This window comes from Symphodus melops (genome assembly GCF_947650265.1).
Source record: "Symphodus melops genome assembly, chromosome: 14".
In the NCBI taxonomy this organism is placed as follows: domain Eukaryota; kingdom Metazoa; phylum Chordata; class Actinopteri; order Labriformes; family Labridae; genus Symphodus; species Symphodus melops.
Genome location: NC_136704.1, coordinates 12,472,015 through 12,491,010, shown reverse-complemented (window position 1 = coordinate 12,491,010; position 18,996 = coordinate 12,472,015). Strand labels below are relative to the sequence as shown.

The 18,996-nt window shown below is 42.6% G+C and overlaps 1 protein-coding gene across 4 annotated transcripts in view; it reads right to left on the bottom strand.

Moving 5' to 3' along the window:
• Positions 1 to 510: 510 nt before the first annotated feature.
• zfhx4 (zinc finger homeobox 4) overlaps positions 511 to 18,996 on the bottom strand; it is a 91,952-nt gene continuing 73,466 nt past the window's right edge. For 3 of the 4 annotated variants that reach the window (XM_079360740.1, XM_079360739.1, XM_079360738.1), the window contains exons 7-12: positions 18,831 to 18,929; positions 12,593 to 12,732; positions 11,168 to 11,368; positions 10,952 to 11,072; positions 5,397 to 10,787; positions 511 to 4,883 (exon numbers count right to left, since the gene is read on the bottom strand). In XM_079360740.1, the coding sequence (XP_079216866.1) occupies positions 3,319 to 4,883; positions 5,397 to 10,787; positions 10,952 to 11,072; positions 11,168 to 11,368; positions 12,593 to 12,732; positions 18,831 to 18,929 (7,517 nt within the window). In that variant the 3' untranslated portion in view covers positions 511 to 3,318. The remainder of the gene's footprint in view (positions 4,884 to 5,396; positions 10,788 to 10,951; positions 11,073 to 11,167; positions 11,369 to 12,592; positions 12,733 to 18,830; positions 18,930 to 18,996) is intronic. The other variant, XM_079360741.1, reaches the window with a different exon arrangement.

Below are 18,996 nucleotides of genomic sequence, written 5' to 3'. Positions count from 1 at the left end.
TGTAACGAGCTGAACCATGTGTAAAGGCACCACTGTGCATGTCAAGGATTTGCAGGATATATATGTTTAAAGTACAGCTTCAAATTTATGAAACAAATACTTTCATTACATAAAACTGTGTTCATGATGACACAATGTCCAATAATATTCCATGATTAGGCTGACTGATTTCACTGTCTGTCTTCTCCCTTCACCGCAAACAGATTTGTTATTAATTTTCTTATCTATTTTGGATCAACAAATTTCACCAAGGTCAACATTACCTTCTCACTAAGATAAAAGTTTCTGGTTCTTCCTTGCTTAGAGCTGCTCTTCCATTATTCCTCAATCACGTCTATGCTAAGACCTTAACCTAAATTAGGAGCTATTGGAGAGGATTCTTAGGATGTTTAAGAATACAGGCCCAGGTTTGTGAAAGACAAGCTGATGAATCTTAATAAGCAATAATGCTTAAGATTAGTATATAAAAAAAGGAGTCATGACAAAAAGAAATCTTGGAAGAGACCCGACTGGTTTGCAGATACAGTTTTTAATGTATCACAACAATGAGCAACAAACATACTTGATGAACTATTTCCAGAAGTTGTTCAAATACCATCTACAATAAACGTCATTTCAACTATGACAACAGGTCTGTGACAAAATAAAAAAAAGGTTTCAAAACCATGTTATTACCGTGATACGGTACAGTTGAGACCTCAAACAGTACAGTAACAAAAACTAATGCGACTACTCTCTATATATAAAACATCAATAACATTTTTGGTTTAGTTTATTTAAAGTTTTAGCCATAGGGGCTTCTTCTTATTAAAACCTCAGGGTGCATTTCCTATGTAACCCAGATGTTGAAGAGTACATATTGTGTAGGATATGATTGCGCCATGAAAATCCCTTTGACATCCAGAAGAACAATTCCAATTTCAACCTTTTGAAGGCTGTCCCCATAGACATGACACAATCCATCCATTTTTTTTTTTTTTTTTTTAAAAAGTTCTTTTTTTTTTCTTTTTGGCTGCTGTGCAGTTGCAATATCTATGTACAGTTATATTGTTGGACCATCCTTTTTGTTGGTTTGTTAGCTTTTACCAGTCCTTGGTGTGGAAAGCGTCCTGTCGGATGCTAGCATCTTAGCACATGATGCTAGCTGACAGTTCAGTCTTTTAATGCTGAGCCACAAAGTGGGAAAGGCAAAAAAGCCAGAGTTGTGAAAGCCTTTGGAATCAGGACAGTCGCTAATGTTTGTACAATGGCAGAATTGCACCTTGGGAGCCCAGGATGTCTCTTATGAAACACAATCGAAAAGTGTCTTCAGGATTAAAGAAAATGTTAAAATACTAAAAATCCAAATAATGACATTAAAAAGCTCACAGAGAAAATTAAAAACTGACATTTTGCTTTAAAACTTTGGAAAGAAAACACCTTTACAATAACAAAACGTAAGAGGAAATGTTACTTGATTTCATTGTTTGAAACAATAACTAAGCATGATTTGATTTAACCTGTCAAACAGTTGCATTACATGCTACTTGCTCATCTCAGAATAGGAAATACCAAAAGCAATACATTTTTGCATTTCTTCATATTAATAAATTTGTACCATGCACAGCCAACTACGAATATGTACAACAGCTTAGCTTTCTTTGTTCACAAGCCTTTTTCTTTCATACAAATAGCCTTCTGTTACTTTGGAATGAATCACACTGGTTTCAGTTACCAAACTAGAAAGTGATTCGTAAAAAATTGAACACCCTTCGACAGCTTTCACATTCTTAGTTCCACAGCAAAATAACAAAATAACATAAAATAAAAATAAAAACAGCAAAGCAAAGCAATTAATGGATCAGTATTATGTCTGGTAGAAAGTTGAGAGAATTTATGGCAAGCAAAATAACATTACACAGTAGCAGCAAAACTTTGTAAGGTAATACTTTGCAACGTTGAAATTATTAATTGTGGAAAAATGAAAAATGTTGACTTTAACTGTAGATCATCAGAAGTGCTCAGAAAACTGATGGGAGGACGTCAACCTATGCACAAACTGGCTGTGTATATAGGTGTAACACTGTTTTAAGTCCTACAAGTACATGGAAATGTTTTTAATATAGAACAAAAATGCTGTTGTCCCCCTTTTAAAGCAGCATATTTGCAAATGTAGAGCAAATGATCATACCTTTTTTTTTTCTACATTGTGACCAACTTGTACCTTAACAGTTTCAAGTATACAGTACTGCTTTCGTGGATGCACCAATTGTTAAATAGGTCTCTAGATTGTTAGGCATCAATCCTGTAACAAATGTGGACCAATATGCTGCTGCAATAGACACAAATAATAATTAAAACACAAACATACATACATACATACAAACAGAAAAAAAATCTATTAAATTAACAAATGGCCTAATCAAATAATAAAAAGACAAATAAAAACAAAATAAGTGCACTATAGTCCAGACACAAGCAGGTACCGTAACAGTACAGCAATTCACAAATGAAAAATGTTATATTCACATAATCCGAGAGTCTATCAAAACTAGAGTTATTACCTCTTCAGAAAAGGGTGTGAGCAGAGGTAAAAGTGAAAGGGTAAGAGTTGGCACAGATTAGTATATACTACAAGAAAAAAGGGGGTGGGAAATATAGATACAGCTTGTTGTAATACAAACTGGCAAACACAGGGGCATCATACACATTTACTTCATCATTCTAAATTCCCTCAGTGGCAAAACCATACTGTCTTTGTAGGGCAAAACTAAAAGGATATGCACATCGTCCACTGTAACAGTAATATTGTCTCTTGGTACTCTATACACATCAAGGAAATGCGTCCGATAAAGCTTGACATGTTTTGGTTATAAGCCAAGTGTACCCAGGCTTGTTGCTGCTTTAACAAATGAGAAATGTTATGTTCTGACCTGAGAATTTAAAGCTACTGAATTACACCTATCTAAACTAAGAGAGATTCTCTTTGAGGGTTCTGGATCGTCATCCCATACAGTACATGCTAGCATTTGGAAAACAATCCAGCTGAGGTGCAATTTGCTATCGTGAGAGTTTTTGGCTTGAAACAAGCCCCCCCAAGGGAGCCTGTGGGATTTTTTCCTACTCCTTGTTTTTGTATACAATATAAGCTCAGTCAAGCATCTGCAACAGTTCTGTCCATAACAAAAATCAATCAATATCTTGCCAGCATATCAATATGGGAAAAACAATCCTGAGTCAATCATTTGGTACTGTAATTTTTTGGGTTAAGAGAAACTTTGGAACTGCAGTTTAAAAAGTCTTATTTTTTTCTTTAAGCAAGGGATCCTTTTGTCACTCCTACACACTGAACATATCCATTCTGATACTACTGAAGCTCGCGTCTAGGCCAGAGGCTGTCTTAGCCTTGACTTCCAACGCGTTATCTAAGTCATCCAGCTTCTGGCTTAGCTCATTGTCAGACTCATCTGAACAACTCTCGGTGGGTAGTGAGGTTGGAACCCCTGAGGTGCTGCAGGAAGTTGAGGTAACCGTTGAAGGTGAGGAGAGGGGAGGGGGAGGAGAGGCAGACGGGGAGGAGGAAGCAGCTTTCCGGGCTGTGGTGGCCTGGAACAGGACATTTGGCCAGGACTTCATGGACAAGTGAGAGAGATGAGGAAAGGTGTTATTAGAAGAAGCTGCAGACTGCGAGGTAGATGTGGTGTTAGGAGTAGGGGAGCAGACAGAGTGAGGTAATAATCTAGTATGCTCTTTGGCATTTCTCATTGCTTGTTTGATTGTTTTCTCTTTGTGCAAGCTCGACTGAAGGTGTTGGCCAAGTGCTTCATTCCCGTTAACGACCACATTACAGGCAACACAAGTGTAGTTGCTCACTGCCTTTCGAAGCACTGTCTCTTGCGGGTCAGTAAAAGCATGTCCGAAGTAACAGAAGGACTTCTGATGACGCACCACAGAATCTTCGTCAGCAAAAATCATCTGGCACTTCCTGCATATAAACTCATGCTTGACGGACGGTACAATAAAAGCGTCTGGAAAATCCATGGTACTTTTGGTATCTGTTTTCGGTTCTTCTTTTGTGCTTTCTGTTGAAGAGCCTTTGTTGGTTTCATCCTTAGCATCCATAGCTTCTTTTGGTTTGAAGGTGTTGTTGGTGGTGCTCTTTACACTCTGGGATGTCTTCACAGGGGGTGGTTTCAGTTGCTGCTGAAGTTGTTTCTGCTGCTGCTCAAGTTGTTTCTGCTGCTGCTGTTGTTGCTTCTGCAGTGAATCTTGAAGGGACTGCTGGTACTGCTGGTACTGCTGCAGGAGCGCGGTCGGGGAGAGACCAGCAGCCATGGCAGCTTGTGGGACTGCTGCTGGGCCATATGGAAACAGGTTCTCCATTCCACATAATGGTGGAAAATAACCCCCTGTTTGGACCCCTCTGGGAATCTGGGGAGAAAAGCAGTTTGGGAATCCAGGTAGGAAGTAGGGCAGGAACTGCCCCCCCAAAAAAGAGCTGGGATCACCTGTTGCCAGAGCATTCTGAAGTGCCTGAAGCTGTGCGGTGTCTAGTTGAGTCTCACTTCCTTGTTTCCCTGCAGCTGGATATGATTTCTCCTTTTTCTTGGCCATGCTGGGGGTCTCAGGGCGTGAGCCGCTCTCATTCTCTCGGTCCTTAACCCTCATCTGAGGTGGCTTGTCTCCTGATTTCTTGCTGTTGTCTCTCTCTGTGTCTTTACCTTGCTGCTCTGTATGATTTACTGCTGCCAAAGGTGTGGAGGGAACAGGAGGAGGAGGAGGAGGTGGAGGAGGAGGAGGAGTCTGCAGAAGAGTCTTGGTTGGGGTAGTGCTGAGAGACATGGCAGGAGAGGGGGTGGCTGGTGTAGGGAACCCAATCATGCCAGCACCGGGAGACGCTAAAGCTGAAATACAGTGGTATATAAATATGGAAATGTTCAATATTTAAATATTCATCCCCAAATCACTATGGAAATTAGTTTGTACTACAAGGTAGAGATAGGTTATATTTTACTGGCTGAGTCCTAATCTCTCATATAAAGATTTTGTTATGGATCAAAACTGTCACATGCGCTCTATGATAATTGAAATCTTCCAATATATTACAATATAAATATACCAAACCTACAATAAGGAAAAACAAACAAACAACACAAGCAAAAGCCATTGTAGACACATTAATTGTAAAAAATCTCTGAATTATCAATTAGCAGTTCAACCCTGGTGATGATGTAATGCATGCTTTTACACCATCATTTTAGTTTTGCAATGGTTTTAAAAAATAAGACTTTAAGAAACACCACTGTGATACAGAATAAACAGCAGTATAGTACAATAAAATAGTGCATGATAAAGCTCAGTTCATAAAGCTTCTATTCTATTACATTTTTCTTTCAGTGTTTGTCATACTAACTCACCAGGTGTGTTGGGTGGGAAAACTGGAAGTGACGAAGGCCCATTGACCCCAGGAAGTAACACTGGCGGAAGGCCAGTTAACCCTGGGTAGCCTGGTAGGCTGAGGCCATGAAGTGCATTATTGTTGTCCATTGTAGTCTGCTGCTGCTGGCCAATCAAGTTGAGTCCCTCACCAGCTTTCTTCATGCGGTCCAGCTCCTGCTGGGCCATCAGCTGACGGACAGTGGTTGGTGCTAGGTAGTCCTTTTCACGATCTACCTGGTTTCCCAGGGTTTCTTGCACTTTGGCGATGTGCTGTTTGGAGAAGATGTGGTCTCGGATAGACATCCGGGCAGTGTACTTTACACCACACAAAGTACACTCAGGCCTGGGCCCATCTGGTGAGCCTTGACTTATCATAAATGGCTTTCCAATGTTAATCTTGAATTTCTTTTCTTTAGCACGGGCATTTTGGAACCAAACCTGGACAACACGCTTGGGGAGTCCAATCTCATTGCCCAGCATTTCACACTCTTGCATTGTAGGAGTGCGGTAGTCACTAAAACAGGCTTTGAGGACTTTAAGTTGCAGGTTACTCATCTGGGTCCTGAATCGTTTGTGACCTGGCCTATCCCCAGCATTGCTACCTTTCCCAGACTTGAAGGGGTTTCCTGCCCCAAAGGGACTAGGGGAACTGGGATCAGCCAGGCTTGAAGATTCACTTCTGTCATACATGTCATCCATATCATCATCTTTGGAACTAAAGTAAGAGTCGTAGTCTTTTCCAGAGAAGCTGAGAGCAGGGCTCACCATGCTGAATTGCAATCTTTCACTGCCACAATCAGAATTTGATGCCATGCCACTCTTATTGTCACATATTTTGTCTCCTCCATTTGCGGTGAAGCTCTCAACCTCATTGTTATTTCCCTCATCTCCAGTTGTAGCATCACTAATGGCTGTATTTATTGATGATGTCTCATCAAAGTCCATCTTACAGAGATCATAGGATGAGGTTTCTGCTGAATTCATATTAGGCCCTTCAGTTTCATCACAGTTTTCAGCTTTTAAGGATGAAGGGCTGAAGAAGTTTTTTAACTGTGCCTCAGTTGGTTTGACTGGTGTTGAGGATGCAGCAGGTAACTCATACTCATTTGGCTCAGTCTTGGTAGGCAGCTGTGGGAAGTCAAAGAAATTATACTTATTTGGGCTCTCCCCTCTGTCATTGTCTTGATTCATCATTGGGCTCGGTGGCAAGCTAAAACCCGCCTGCTTGGCCTCGTGCCAGTGTCTTGATCGTATGTGGCTATCTAAAGCAGATTTAGCCTTGAACAGTGCTCTGCAAAAGGGACATTTCTTGTGAGACTGCGAGGGCCCAATAGCTCTAAATTGCCCCTTTCTTTCTCTTGCTCGGGTGTTTTGGAACCAAACTTGCACAACTCTCTTTTTCAAGCCAACCTCTCTTGCAATGTGGTCCAACATCTTCCTTGTTGGGTTGGAATCAAGTAGGTATTTGTCATAGAGAATCTCTAGTTGTTCTGGTGTGATGGTTGTTCTCAAACGCTTATCTCTGTGTTGCTCTTCACTACTGTTCCCACCCTCTTTATCATTGGTATTTTCATCCTTATCATCCAGTTTTCTCTTTGTTGCCCCTGAGCCTGTAGCAGAGGCCAAACCAGAGCTTCCTTGAGAGGGGATTTGGGAGAGACCTCCAGATAGCAGCTGGCTAGCCATTAGGGGGTTGTTGGGGTCGAATATCATATAGGGCATATCCATGGGTCTTTCAAGGAACTGAGAGTGAAGGAATTGGTTTTGGGCAGCCAAGAAGTGCATGTGCTGGTGCTCCTGCCACAGCTCCACAGTGGGGAATGCAATCTTACACTGGTCACACTGGTACTGAAGCATCTGATGGGGAAGGCTGTTGGTGAGGGAGGAAAGGGCCAGGGAGAGAGGACTAGAGGGCACTGCAGCTGCCTGTGGCTGGGAATGTGGTCTTGACATTTGTTGCTGGGGAGCTTTTTGAGGAGGTGGCTGAGGTGTACAGGCCTTAGATGGTCTGGGTTCTGGCAATGACTTGATCACTGGGGAGGGGGCAGTCTCAGTTTGTTTAGCTTCCGCTTCGGTGGCACCCTCTGGCTTAGGAGAACTTTTCCCAATGCTTGCACGAGGAGAGGCCATCACAGGGGAACTAGAGCCGGAACTAGTGGCATTTCCATGGGACTGTTTGGATGGCTCTAATGGTAACTGGGGAGTCTTTGCTGGGCCTTGCTCAACATAATCTATGTAATCGTCACCATTGTTGTCCTCATTACCTTCCTCATCTTCATCCTTGTAACATTGCTTTTTCTGGTGCGTAATAAGGTCAAAGATGCGTGGGAACACAATGTTGCACTTTTTACACTGGTACTGCATGTTACTAGTTCTTATGTAACGCTCATTGGTCAGCTCTTTTTTCTCATTGTCTTTACAGTCAGCCTGGTTTTCATAGCTCTTGCGAGCCTTCTGGCGGGCATTCTGGAACCACACCACAATGACACGAGTTGGGAGATTGAGCACAGTTGAGAGCTGCTCAATCTCATCATCTTTCGGATAGGCATTAGTGTCAAAGAAATCTTGAAGCACCCTCAACTGGTAATCCGTGAATCTGGTCCTGGAGGACCTCTTGTTGAGGGTTGGGTCAGTTCTGTAGTATTCATGTGCACTAAGCTGTGACTCCATTCTAATATCTTCCAAGGTAGTAATAGGAGGAATATTAAAATTATAGGGAGAGTCTTTACTTCGCTGCCTCTCCTTGAACAGAGTGTTACGAAACCAGTGCTTTATGACTTTTTGGGGTAAACCAGACCTCTCAGACATCTCCTGGATTTGCTCTTCATTGGGGGAATTGTTGATATCAAAGTTAGCGCGGAGGATTTTAAGCTGATCATCTGTAATACGGGTGCGTGGCCTTTTAAACTGGGACTGGCGAAGGAAATTTGGATCAAGACCTAATTGCTGCTGGCAGAGCTGAGTAAGATCTGAAGAAAGAGAGTCCATAGTGGGCAGCTGGAGGGCAAGCTGAGGAGGCAGGCCTGGGTGCTGGACAGACTGCATCATGAGAGGTGAAAAAAGGGGCAAATCCAAGGGAACTGGAAGCTGTACTTGGGGAGGGGCAGAAGGGGCAGAAGGTGGTGGAGGAGGGGGTGGGGGCTGGTTTGGTGTTGACTGGTGAGAGGGTTGGTGTTGGGTCTGATGGGAGACAGGAACGGGTGAAGGTACTGGAGTTTGGGGCTTGGTTAGGGATGATGAAGGAGGTTGAGGGGTTGTCACTGGGGCTGGAGCAGGAGGTGGAGGTGGAGGAGGGGGAGGAGGAGGTGGTGGGGGCGGTGGAGTTTCAGGTGAAGAAGGGTTTATTGGATAGAGTTTGTCATAGGCCTCTCTGTACTGCTGGGCGAATCTTTCCAGCTCTACATATGGGAAAAACTGACTGTGCACATGTTCCTGGTGGCTTTTTAGAATAAGCATATTGGAGAAAAGTTTTCCACACATGCCACACTCAAGCTTGTCAGTGTTAATTTCCGCATGTTCAACTCCCTCTTTGTTTTTCTTCTGGTTCTTTTGTCGGTTTTCATTGTACTGGATGACCAGTTCAAATCCAAAGTTCTCTAGCAGTGCTTTTGCTGCATTACCCCTTGCTCCTGACACAATGCGTGGAGGAGGAATCAATGGCTCTGAGAACTTTGACTTTTTAGGGTCTCGGTTGTCTTTTCCTCCTTCACTTAATGCTTCACCTGCATTTTCCATTTTTGCTCTGTTTTCTTGTTTCTCAAGGTGGTCCTCTGCCTCTCTAGACATTTGAATTTCTGAAACTAACACAGAGTTGCACTCCATTTTCTGTTTGTGGTTCTGTAGTTGCTGGTTTTTCTGTTGATGAATTTGTGACTGAGCGGCCTGCTGCTGCTGTTGCTGCTGTGCCTGTTGCTGTACCTGAGCCTGCTGCAACTGGTGCTGCTGTTGCATCTGCTGCTTCAGGTCCTCTAGGAATGATCCAGTAAGGCCAGGCATTCCAAAAGCTGCTGCTGAATGCAGGGCAAGTTCGGGGCTAATGTTGAACTCTGCACCTGGGATATAGAAAGGGAAGAGGAATTGTGGCTGTTGAAATTGCAGCAGTGCTTCTGGGGTCATCGGAAAATGGGGGAAGAAAGCTGGATTAAGAAACTGAGGCTGGAAGAAGGCAGCCTGTTGCTGGAGTTCATGTTGAAGCTGTAGTTGCAGTTGGGCTGAGGAATGTGCTGACTGGTGGCTTGTTGCCTGTGATGAAACATGGTCAGAAGATGTCTGTTTTGTATTGTTGCTGCCGTGAGCTTCTTTGGATTCCACAGTGTTTTCTTTGTTTGCTGAGGGTGTTCCACTCCTAGCAGTATCTGTGTTGCTGTTGTTCACTTGTGTGCTTGGGGCTGGGCTTTTTGCAGGCACTGGGCAACTATTGCCAGTGTTACTGCTACTGCTGCTTATTTCAGTTTTGGCCGTTCTGGCTTTTGTCTGGTGAAGAACTGACCTCATGTGAATTTCAAGTGTTGAGCTTTGGCTATAGGCAACATTGCAAATATTGCATTTAAATGGCTTGTTGTCAATGCTGTTGCTTGTCTCTTGTGGAATTGGGCTTGATGCCTCTTGAAGAACCTTCTTCAACTTATGCAGGTGGGACACCGAGTTATAGTGGACAAGTAAGATGTTCTTTTGGGTGAAGGACTCCTTACATACTGTGCACTTGTAAGGCCTAGAAGGGTCCAAAAATTTCTCCATTGTAAAGTTGGGCCCTTTCCTAAATGGTAGGGTCCTTTTTGGTTCTGCTCCCATGTCATCGAGCAGAGAGCTACTGTCACTTCCTGTAGGACTTGGCTTCTCTTCTTGGTCCATTTCGTCATCTTTGTCTAAGTCATGTTCAAAGACCTGAGCTTCTTCCAAGGCCCTGGCCTCACTTTCAGTGATATCCCCATTCAGCGGCAAATTTCCTATGAGTTGCTGCACTTCAGCCTCACTAAGTTCAGGGTGTCCATTTTCCAAATGCTTCCTGAGGGCCAGGAATGTTCTAAAGCTGCGCTGGCAAAGGCTGCACATAGTGGCTGCTCTGATGGCATGATATTGGGAATGTATCTGAAGCTTCTGCATTGTCTTGAAGGCCAGACTACAGTGATTGCAACGATATTTGTAGACATGACGATCAGATACAGAAAGCTGCTGTTGTTGCTGCTGAAGCCTTTGGAGCTCACTTAGATGATCCTGAAGGGTATCAGGGGACTTGCTATCATGTCCTAATCCACTAGCTCTCTTCCATCCTGGGGCTTCTGAGGCCTCCTTTGGGGGCTTGAGTTCCTCACTCTGTAGGTCCAATTCATTCTTGTCTTGACTTATCAGTTCATCCTTTGAGATGTCTCCTATAATTAAAAAAAACAAACCCAAAAACATTTACAGTCAAATATAATGCATCTCTTACGCATAATTTCAAAATGTATGACTAATGAAGAAATAAATAGTTATATTACTTGGATGACAAATTAATGACATGAACAGAATAATGTGATTGCCAAAACCTTCTCACCTTGAGACTTTCCTGACACATCAGTAATAGAGGTCGAGGAATCCATCAAAGACAAACCTTTGTCTTGTCCAGTTTGGGGATGCACCGTATTATTTGGTGTTGCTGTGTCAGGTCCGACAACCTATCAAGACAAAAGAAAGTTCTTAATTATTATAACAGTTTCAAATGTTAACATTACATTGTAAATTAGATTGTATTATTATTACTTAAACATACAGTCATAATCAGTTTTTCCACGCAGTCAGGAGCTACACTGTGAAGGTGGGTGAGGTGTAGCTGCAGGTGAATCTTGTTGCTCAGGACATCCTGACATAGTGGGCACCGGATCACAGGCTGCACTGAATGCTGAGACATCACATGGAGCTGCATACGGTTGGCATCCTTACTGCTGTAGTTGCAATATGGACACTGTTGAACCTAAAACAACAGGATAGTAAAATATTTATTTGTTAAGAGAGGAGGAATAATAAAATATTTTATGAGTGGTTTTGATGCTTTAAATTCCCCATGAGTCCAAAGAAAGAAACCACATTCAACATTCAACCACATTTAAGCTGGTAGCAGGTCCTTTTGAATTGCAGATGTCAACTTCGAGTAAGCAAGTAGGTTTTATATTTGTAAAACAATTTTGTTGGTCTTGAGTAGCCACAACATTTGGGTACAGTGTGCAGGTCAAAATTATAGATTCAAGCTGTACACTATCAAGCTTTCTAAAGTATTGTTTTCAAAACTAAAATAAATATCTGAAACATTGAAATTAACATTTCAAGTTTTCACTGTCATCTAAACTCCTCCCACTACATTCACCTTTCCCAACCCCATGCCCACCTTAACACTGAAAATGTAGATCAACCATGTTTCATGTAATTCACTTAGGTCTTGCAACTCATGCAATTTTATTAGCAGAAACCACGATTGGCCAGAATTTCTAATCAGGGTATTACAGATGACAAAGGTGTGTTCTCTCCCAAGCTATGCTTTGCCCTCATTACAGGGAGTACTCTGAACATGGCTGCCTCCCCACCACCTGTCTTAATAGAATCCATTTCTGAAATGACTAAGTCCTCCCTCGTTGCAGGGCCCAGAAGTAGACGAGCTAATACTTCATAATCTAATTTAAAAACACATATAATTTAAAGAGATGCAAAAGGGGGGAAGAAGCGAGTAGGGGGCGTAAGGCTAGTGCAGGTATTCCACTTAGGAACACAAAGACTGGTCTACTGTGCTTGACGCTAAAAAGCTCTGTCAGGGAGGGAATAGTGGACCGCGTTTAACCCTTTGATAGAAAGCTGGCGCCAGCAATTGCTCAATGCTTAGCTTAGCATTTCTTTCTAATGTTTATAAGTATCTGCCCATTAGCTTATCCCAAAGTTACAGTGAAGGTTAGATTTCATTAGTGCCTATGAAGGAGAACCTGCCCTATTAGCTGTAAGATACCTGAAATCCACCATGTAACTATTTATTGAGAATATACGGTATATTACAAAATCAGTCACATACACAAAGCCTTAACATATTAAAAAATAGTTAGTGTTTATGTTTTTCCCTCAGTACACACGAAAGACACTGAGAATCAGCTTTATTAAATCCACTTTAAGTTGCAAATAAATACACCTATAATTCTTTGTATATTTTACAAACCTTCACCTGCTCAGTCGCAGACGTCTTCCCCTCAGCAGACTTTGGCCTTTTGGGTGGACTCTCAATTTGTCGATCAGACAGAAGGGAGTGTTTTCCCATAGCATTCGGCCCAGTCACCTCTTTGGATATGGCGTTCACTCCTAGTAGGTTGTGTGTGGAGAGGAAGAAGGGGAGACAAAGACAGAATTTAGACAATTCATATAAATTAATTAGCACAAGAAAGCTTCAAAATCTAATATTCAAAAATGGCACAATATTTTTGGAATAATGAGAGCAGATTGACTTATTAGACATAGAGGTGAAAGGCAGTACCAGGCCCCCGTGTGACATTGATATATTATATCTCATAGATCACATACATATTGCATGAGGAATTGAAATAATAATCTAGAAGACATCACGTATATCAAACTGAAACAACTGAGTGAAAAAATGATGTCTGACAATTTGTAGCCATGTTAGATTACAATGTGGTTAATGAGTATTTTTAAACATTTTATAAAGCTCATAATCTAAACAAGTCAACCAAATTAATATTCATAAGGAAGTCGGTAAAGATTTGAGGAATGATTTGACAACTAGACAACATAACCATGGATACAAGCATGGACAATTATTCACATTCATACAGAGTGACGTGTTTTAGCCCTGAGGACATGTGAAATGGAAAAAAAAACTCAGCAGGCTCATTATCACAGCACGACATACATTAAATGTTATGGTAATATTATACACTTCATTAGTTCATATACATTTCCCCAGCTGCCTCAACAACTTCTCTGTCTGCACAAGATGCTAAATTTTCGAGCTTGGTCACGGCTGGTGGTACAGTAGCAGCACGACTTGTGTGTGTGTCTGTTTATATGTGTGCATGTAAGCGTGTGCGACGTGAACAGCAGGGCTCAATGTGGAGAGATCAGCCTCTGGTTGTATTTAGTAAATGCTGCAGCCGCTGATAAATCTTTCATTAGCCTCATCCTGAGATACAGGCCATGCAGGCCCTGCTATACTCTGCCACTGCAATTTACTCACTCGGCACAACACAAAGACATAGCAACTCTTTCTCCCTCTCCCTGCTCTCTTCCTCCCTCTCTCCCTAAGCCATCACCCCCCCTTCGCTCTTGTCTCCCCTCCCTCGTCTGGTCACTCAAGGCAATATGTGAGCCTCACTCTTGCGAATCAACGCTTCACGCTGGATGCACAAATGGAAAAAAAGGGAAATCAAAGCACTGATACATGGAGAGGGGGGTTGAAAAAAACATTTTGTATTTCATATTATTCTGTGGCTCGTGTTTGTATTGGGTGCATATCAATTCCTCCGGCCCGTTCATGCATTTTAATTCTGTTGCATTAAGTAGGCGTTCCACTTATTTTATTTGTAATCCCCTATATCTGGAGCCTGAAATATTGGCCTGTCAAGGAAAGTGACAAGAGAGAGAGGGAGGAAGAAAGAAAGGGAGAAAAATAGAGAGGGAGAGAGGAGAAAAAAAAAAATACAAGGGCACAATGTGAATTTCCAAGAACATCCGAGAATTGCTCGGCAGCTCAGAATAGCGAGGTAATCTCGCCTTCCACTGTTTGTGATGGCCCCTGCAGGGCTGTGTGTGTGTATATTGCATGCATCATGACAGGACTTTGACACTTCATTGGTCAGATGGGTCCAGCTTGGAAGCACCCATCATATCACCTGACCTTTCCAAAGCCTGTGCCCCGCCTCCTGTATTTATTACGACCAATTCTAATTTCAACTTTCAATTTTTGCCTCCGTCTTCCAGTCAATTTGCAACTAAATTACATCCCTGCAAAAGGAGATGAGGCGATTGTCAGACAAGGGGGCTGCAAACACATTTACAATGCGGCAGGGGGAAAGAGCCCACAGATCACCATTGATTACTGTCATATTGAATGTAAATGTATGTTTGTGTAGAATGTGTGTGCACGTGTGAGCGCTTGTGCATGTGCAACATGGAGATATGCCCTTCTGGTTTAGATTTGTCTTCGACCTAGTGCTTTCATCAACACTTATGACTCTCACGCAAAAAAACCCAACATTTGGTTAACCTTGAATGCAGAGAGAGCAGTTCTCTCTATGGCCACTTAGGAGCTTTAAATGGCGAGTCCTGCCAGCGCATAATAAAGTTGTTTTGAAGGATTGAATGGCATTCAAGGTGTAAAGCGTCCTCCAAGGACATAATTACCTGTACCACAAATAAAAATGTAAAAATGATAGCAAGCACAATCCAAACACTGTCTATTAATTTGTGGGGAAAATCTAAAGGCTCCTCTTCTTGTAGTTTTTACCTTGACTCATATTACTACTCAAAAAGAAGGACGGCTAAAAAAATCGGACAAGACGAGACAGGAGCTGAAGACCCTCCTCTTCCCTTTATTTGTCTCTTTGTCTAAATGACTGTCCTCCCCCCCTCCCTTTCTCCCTTCCAGCCTTCCAACCTTCCCTCCATCCTATGGTGGGCTCCACCAGCTGCAGCCCAGTGAAGCGAAAGGCAGCATAAACCTGACCCCCTCCCCACCAACGCCAATGACAAATGTCTGCATGCAGCAGGACCTTGTTTGATTAGATAAATCAAAAGGTGATTTATGACATTCAACCCACTTTTGCATTGGAGGGGGAGAAAGCAGCACACTCACCACCCATCTTTATTTGCAACTGTCAATGGCGTTTAGGGAGCCACGTATATACACACTTATATACACGCAAGTGGGCGTATAAACGGGGAGAAATACAGAGTGGAAAAGGCTGAGAAATGGAGAAAACAGAAGAAGAGCTAAAAAAAATGACAGAGAGACAGAGTGGCCAGTAGCTCGAAATACCTCTGGATATTTCTGTGCCGTATTGTTCCCCAAAAAGCAGCTGGACTGACATACAATTCCAGCTAATGCTTTTCCTGTCGATCTATTTTAAAAGCTGTCCTTTTCTGTTGGAAATGGTGAAGCATTTTTTTTGCAAACTGATTCAAGCAAATGAGATTTTTACAAGCATACCACTGAATGCCGAAATCTCTCAGACAATGACTTTATATGAAATCAACAACATCTAGGAGCAGGCTTTCAAAACAATCCCACCGTACCTATTGCAATCTTTTTTCTTTCTTTTACAAGCTACAACACAATTAGATTCCATTCCTGACATTTCACTTGATGAACTAAAAAAGAAAACACAAACATAGAGCATGGAGAGCGGGGAAAAGGTTGTCAATTAAGCGGAAGCAGGCTGGGTGGCGGCAGCTTGGATTTAGTATTCAATTTAGCTGTCCTGAGCCCTGGCAGACTGGCTAACGTTACGGAGCAGTAAATCTGAGAGGGAGAGCTGGCCAAAACGGGCCAGGGAGGGCCAGCCGGCATGATTTACTGGCCTACTGCTCCGAGGTTACGCATTAGGCTGACCCTCGGTCACCTGATAACATTACAGCAACACACTCTGAACCCCAAACTCCCACTGATGCACTCAGCAGGCCCAGACCTAGCTGGAGGGATGTAGAGAGAGAGAGAGAGAGAGAGAGAGAGAGAGAGAGAGAGAGAGAGAGAGAGAGAGGGAATGAAAGAGGCTGAGACAAAGTCAGATGGAGATGGAGAAAGGAAGGCTATTAAACAACAGCTGTCTTGTAGTTTGTGTTTTTTTAATGACTAGCCCTCTTTTCTGTTCCATCTCCAGCTCGAGCTCTAATGAGAGATAAATATGAGCATGGCCTTGTCACATTTGACAAATCGTCTGAGACGTTCAACAAGCTGTCATTACAGAGAAAACACACATGCACAAAGGACTAGCTGCAGGCTTGTAATTAAACATGCTAATGCCTTTAATATATTTTAATCTCTTCTTTGAGAGACAGTAGACGAGCACAGTTTCCATCTCAAGTTGGGCAAATTTGCAAGATGAATGCAAAAATAAAAAATATTCTGAATCTGAAGAAGCTAATATGGAATATTTAGCATCTGATCTTGTTTGTTATGATTGCACAGTTCAAAATTGAACTTGAAATGAATACATTAAATTTGAGTTTAGGAACAATGAGTAATTTCTTTGCTAATTTAAAGCAGGTAGAGATCTGTAATTTCCTTTAGCTGCCTGACAGGCTCATTTCCATGCTGGGACCTTTGTTTGGTTGGTTATTTATAAGAAATGGGCCCCTGAGCCATGGTTGCGACATGCACCATCTACACACACAGCACAAAGCTATCTGGAAGTAATCCACATCAGGGACATTTGCATGTTAAATGTAACATGGATTATAATTAATCTAAAGTGACATGGGATTATAAAAGACAATGTAAATGAAGCAAGGGAAAAAGCACTTTCTGTCTTGCTTTGCCCCTCCCCCCATATATCTCCCCCTCTTTCCTCTCAATCTATCTGCACCTCTTTGTTTAAAGGATCTTGGTCTTGGAGATGAAGTGCGCAAACACACTGCTCACTTGGTCACACTGTAATCCCTTCCCTAGAGATCTCCATATGGACCCACACACACAAACACACAAACACACACACGCGCACGCACACACACACACACACACACACACACAGATCGGAACATTTGAAGCTTGCCAGAGATTTGGGGCTGAGGATGGAGATGCTAAATCGTACTACTTTAAGCTGAAAAGAGAAAAACAAGTTCCTGACTATGATGGTAACCCGAGCATAACAACACATGAACGTACAAGACTCCCTTTTGCATTTTACTGGCATTGGAAGTCCTCACGCCACCTTTAATCCAAATGCAAAATAAAACACCAGCAATAATATATCTGATTTGCTTGCCAAAAAAATAGCTGACCTCAGGGCAATGCCTAGAACAAATTATTCATACAAAAAAAGGCATACATTTGTCCTTTACTAAATAGATTTCCGACATCTGATAAACTACACTTGGGGCAATGCACCTACACAAGCCTGCTTCAAAGTAGGAGGGACCTAGACACATTTTTGCATGTGTGCACTGGTGTTAAATGACGCCGGCGGTAATATGCGGCGGTAAATGCATGGATGGTGGTTCCCCGCCAGTCTGTCAGACGGGCCTGTCAGAGAGATAGAGCTGAAAGATAGATGACTAGCCAAACTAATAGGCCCCAGCCTCACTCAGCTCTCCTTCTGCCTCATTGAGCCTCACATTATGGAGCTAGGTACGGCATGCTAGGAAGAGGAGGTGGGGAGGGAGCTTGAGATGGATAGAGGTTGGGAGTTGGAAGGTGTATGCGTGCGGGGAGGAGGAGGGACATTAGTAAAAAGAGAAAGAATGAGAGAAAGAGAAACCCATGCAATGACAGAGAAAAAAGGAGAGAGACCCCATGCAATATTCATCCCAAGCCATGGATTTCCATCTCATACATAAAAGGACCATATGAATTCTTATGTGGGTAAATCAAATCTAACAAAGCCGGGGCTATCCCGACCACAGCCTCGCAGCAGAGGCATTATGGGCTCTCTCCCTCGCCCAAAATAACAAAAACCACCAAGCTTCCTTGTATAGATTGTTGCCCCTCCCAGCTTACAACATTGTCATTCTAACAAACAGTTCTTGATATTTAGTGCACTTTTTCTATCCGAGGTAAAGCCGGGTGATAGGGTCACAGATTGGACAACAATTAAGGGATGGATTGAGCCAGGGGGAAAAAAAATAGGAGAAAGAAAAATGAAAGGACAGTGCAGGAGGGGAAAAAAAACTAATTTAAGGGTTGCAAGGATGCAGTGCAATATTAGAAAAACATATACACAGCCCCCCCTGCTCCCCCCCACCCCATCTAATCCTGCGCTTATGAAAAATTAATATGTCATCTGAGAGGGCACAAGAACGAGAAAAGATTAATGCAAGGCGCTTATAAATTACAAGCACGCAAACTGATTTGATTAAAAAATAATCTGGGGCCTGGACATTGCCTGGTAATATCCACAACACTCAACTTATCCTTCTACCCTTTCTCTCTGTTTTTTTCTCCCCCTTCTTTTTCACAGTGTCTCCCCCCTCTGTCTCTCTTTCTTTCTCTTTCTGTCAGATGGAAACGATTAAAGCGGGTCACATGGAGGCTAGTCGGCAGCATTCACATGCTACACACACATGTTAGAACCTTATCTGAGGGAGAGAGAGGGATGAGCTATAACTTAAAAAAGAGAAGCTCAAGGTTCATATGTTGTTTTTTTGTGTGAGTGTGTGTGTGTGTGTGTGTGTGTGTGTGTGTGTGTGTGTGTGTGTGTGTGCGTGCACGTGTGCGTGTGTGGACTTACGGTCAGTTCTCCTGCTGTCAGTCAAGTCTCGGTCAGTCAGGTTGAGTCCCGGCCTGGAGGAGGAGCGAGGAGGCCTCTCACTATCCTCAGAAGTCTCTTCTGAAAAGCACAGAGGAAAAGACTACATTACCCATGGTGCTCACAAACAGCATTGGAAAAAAAAAAA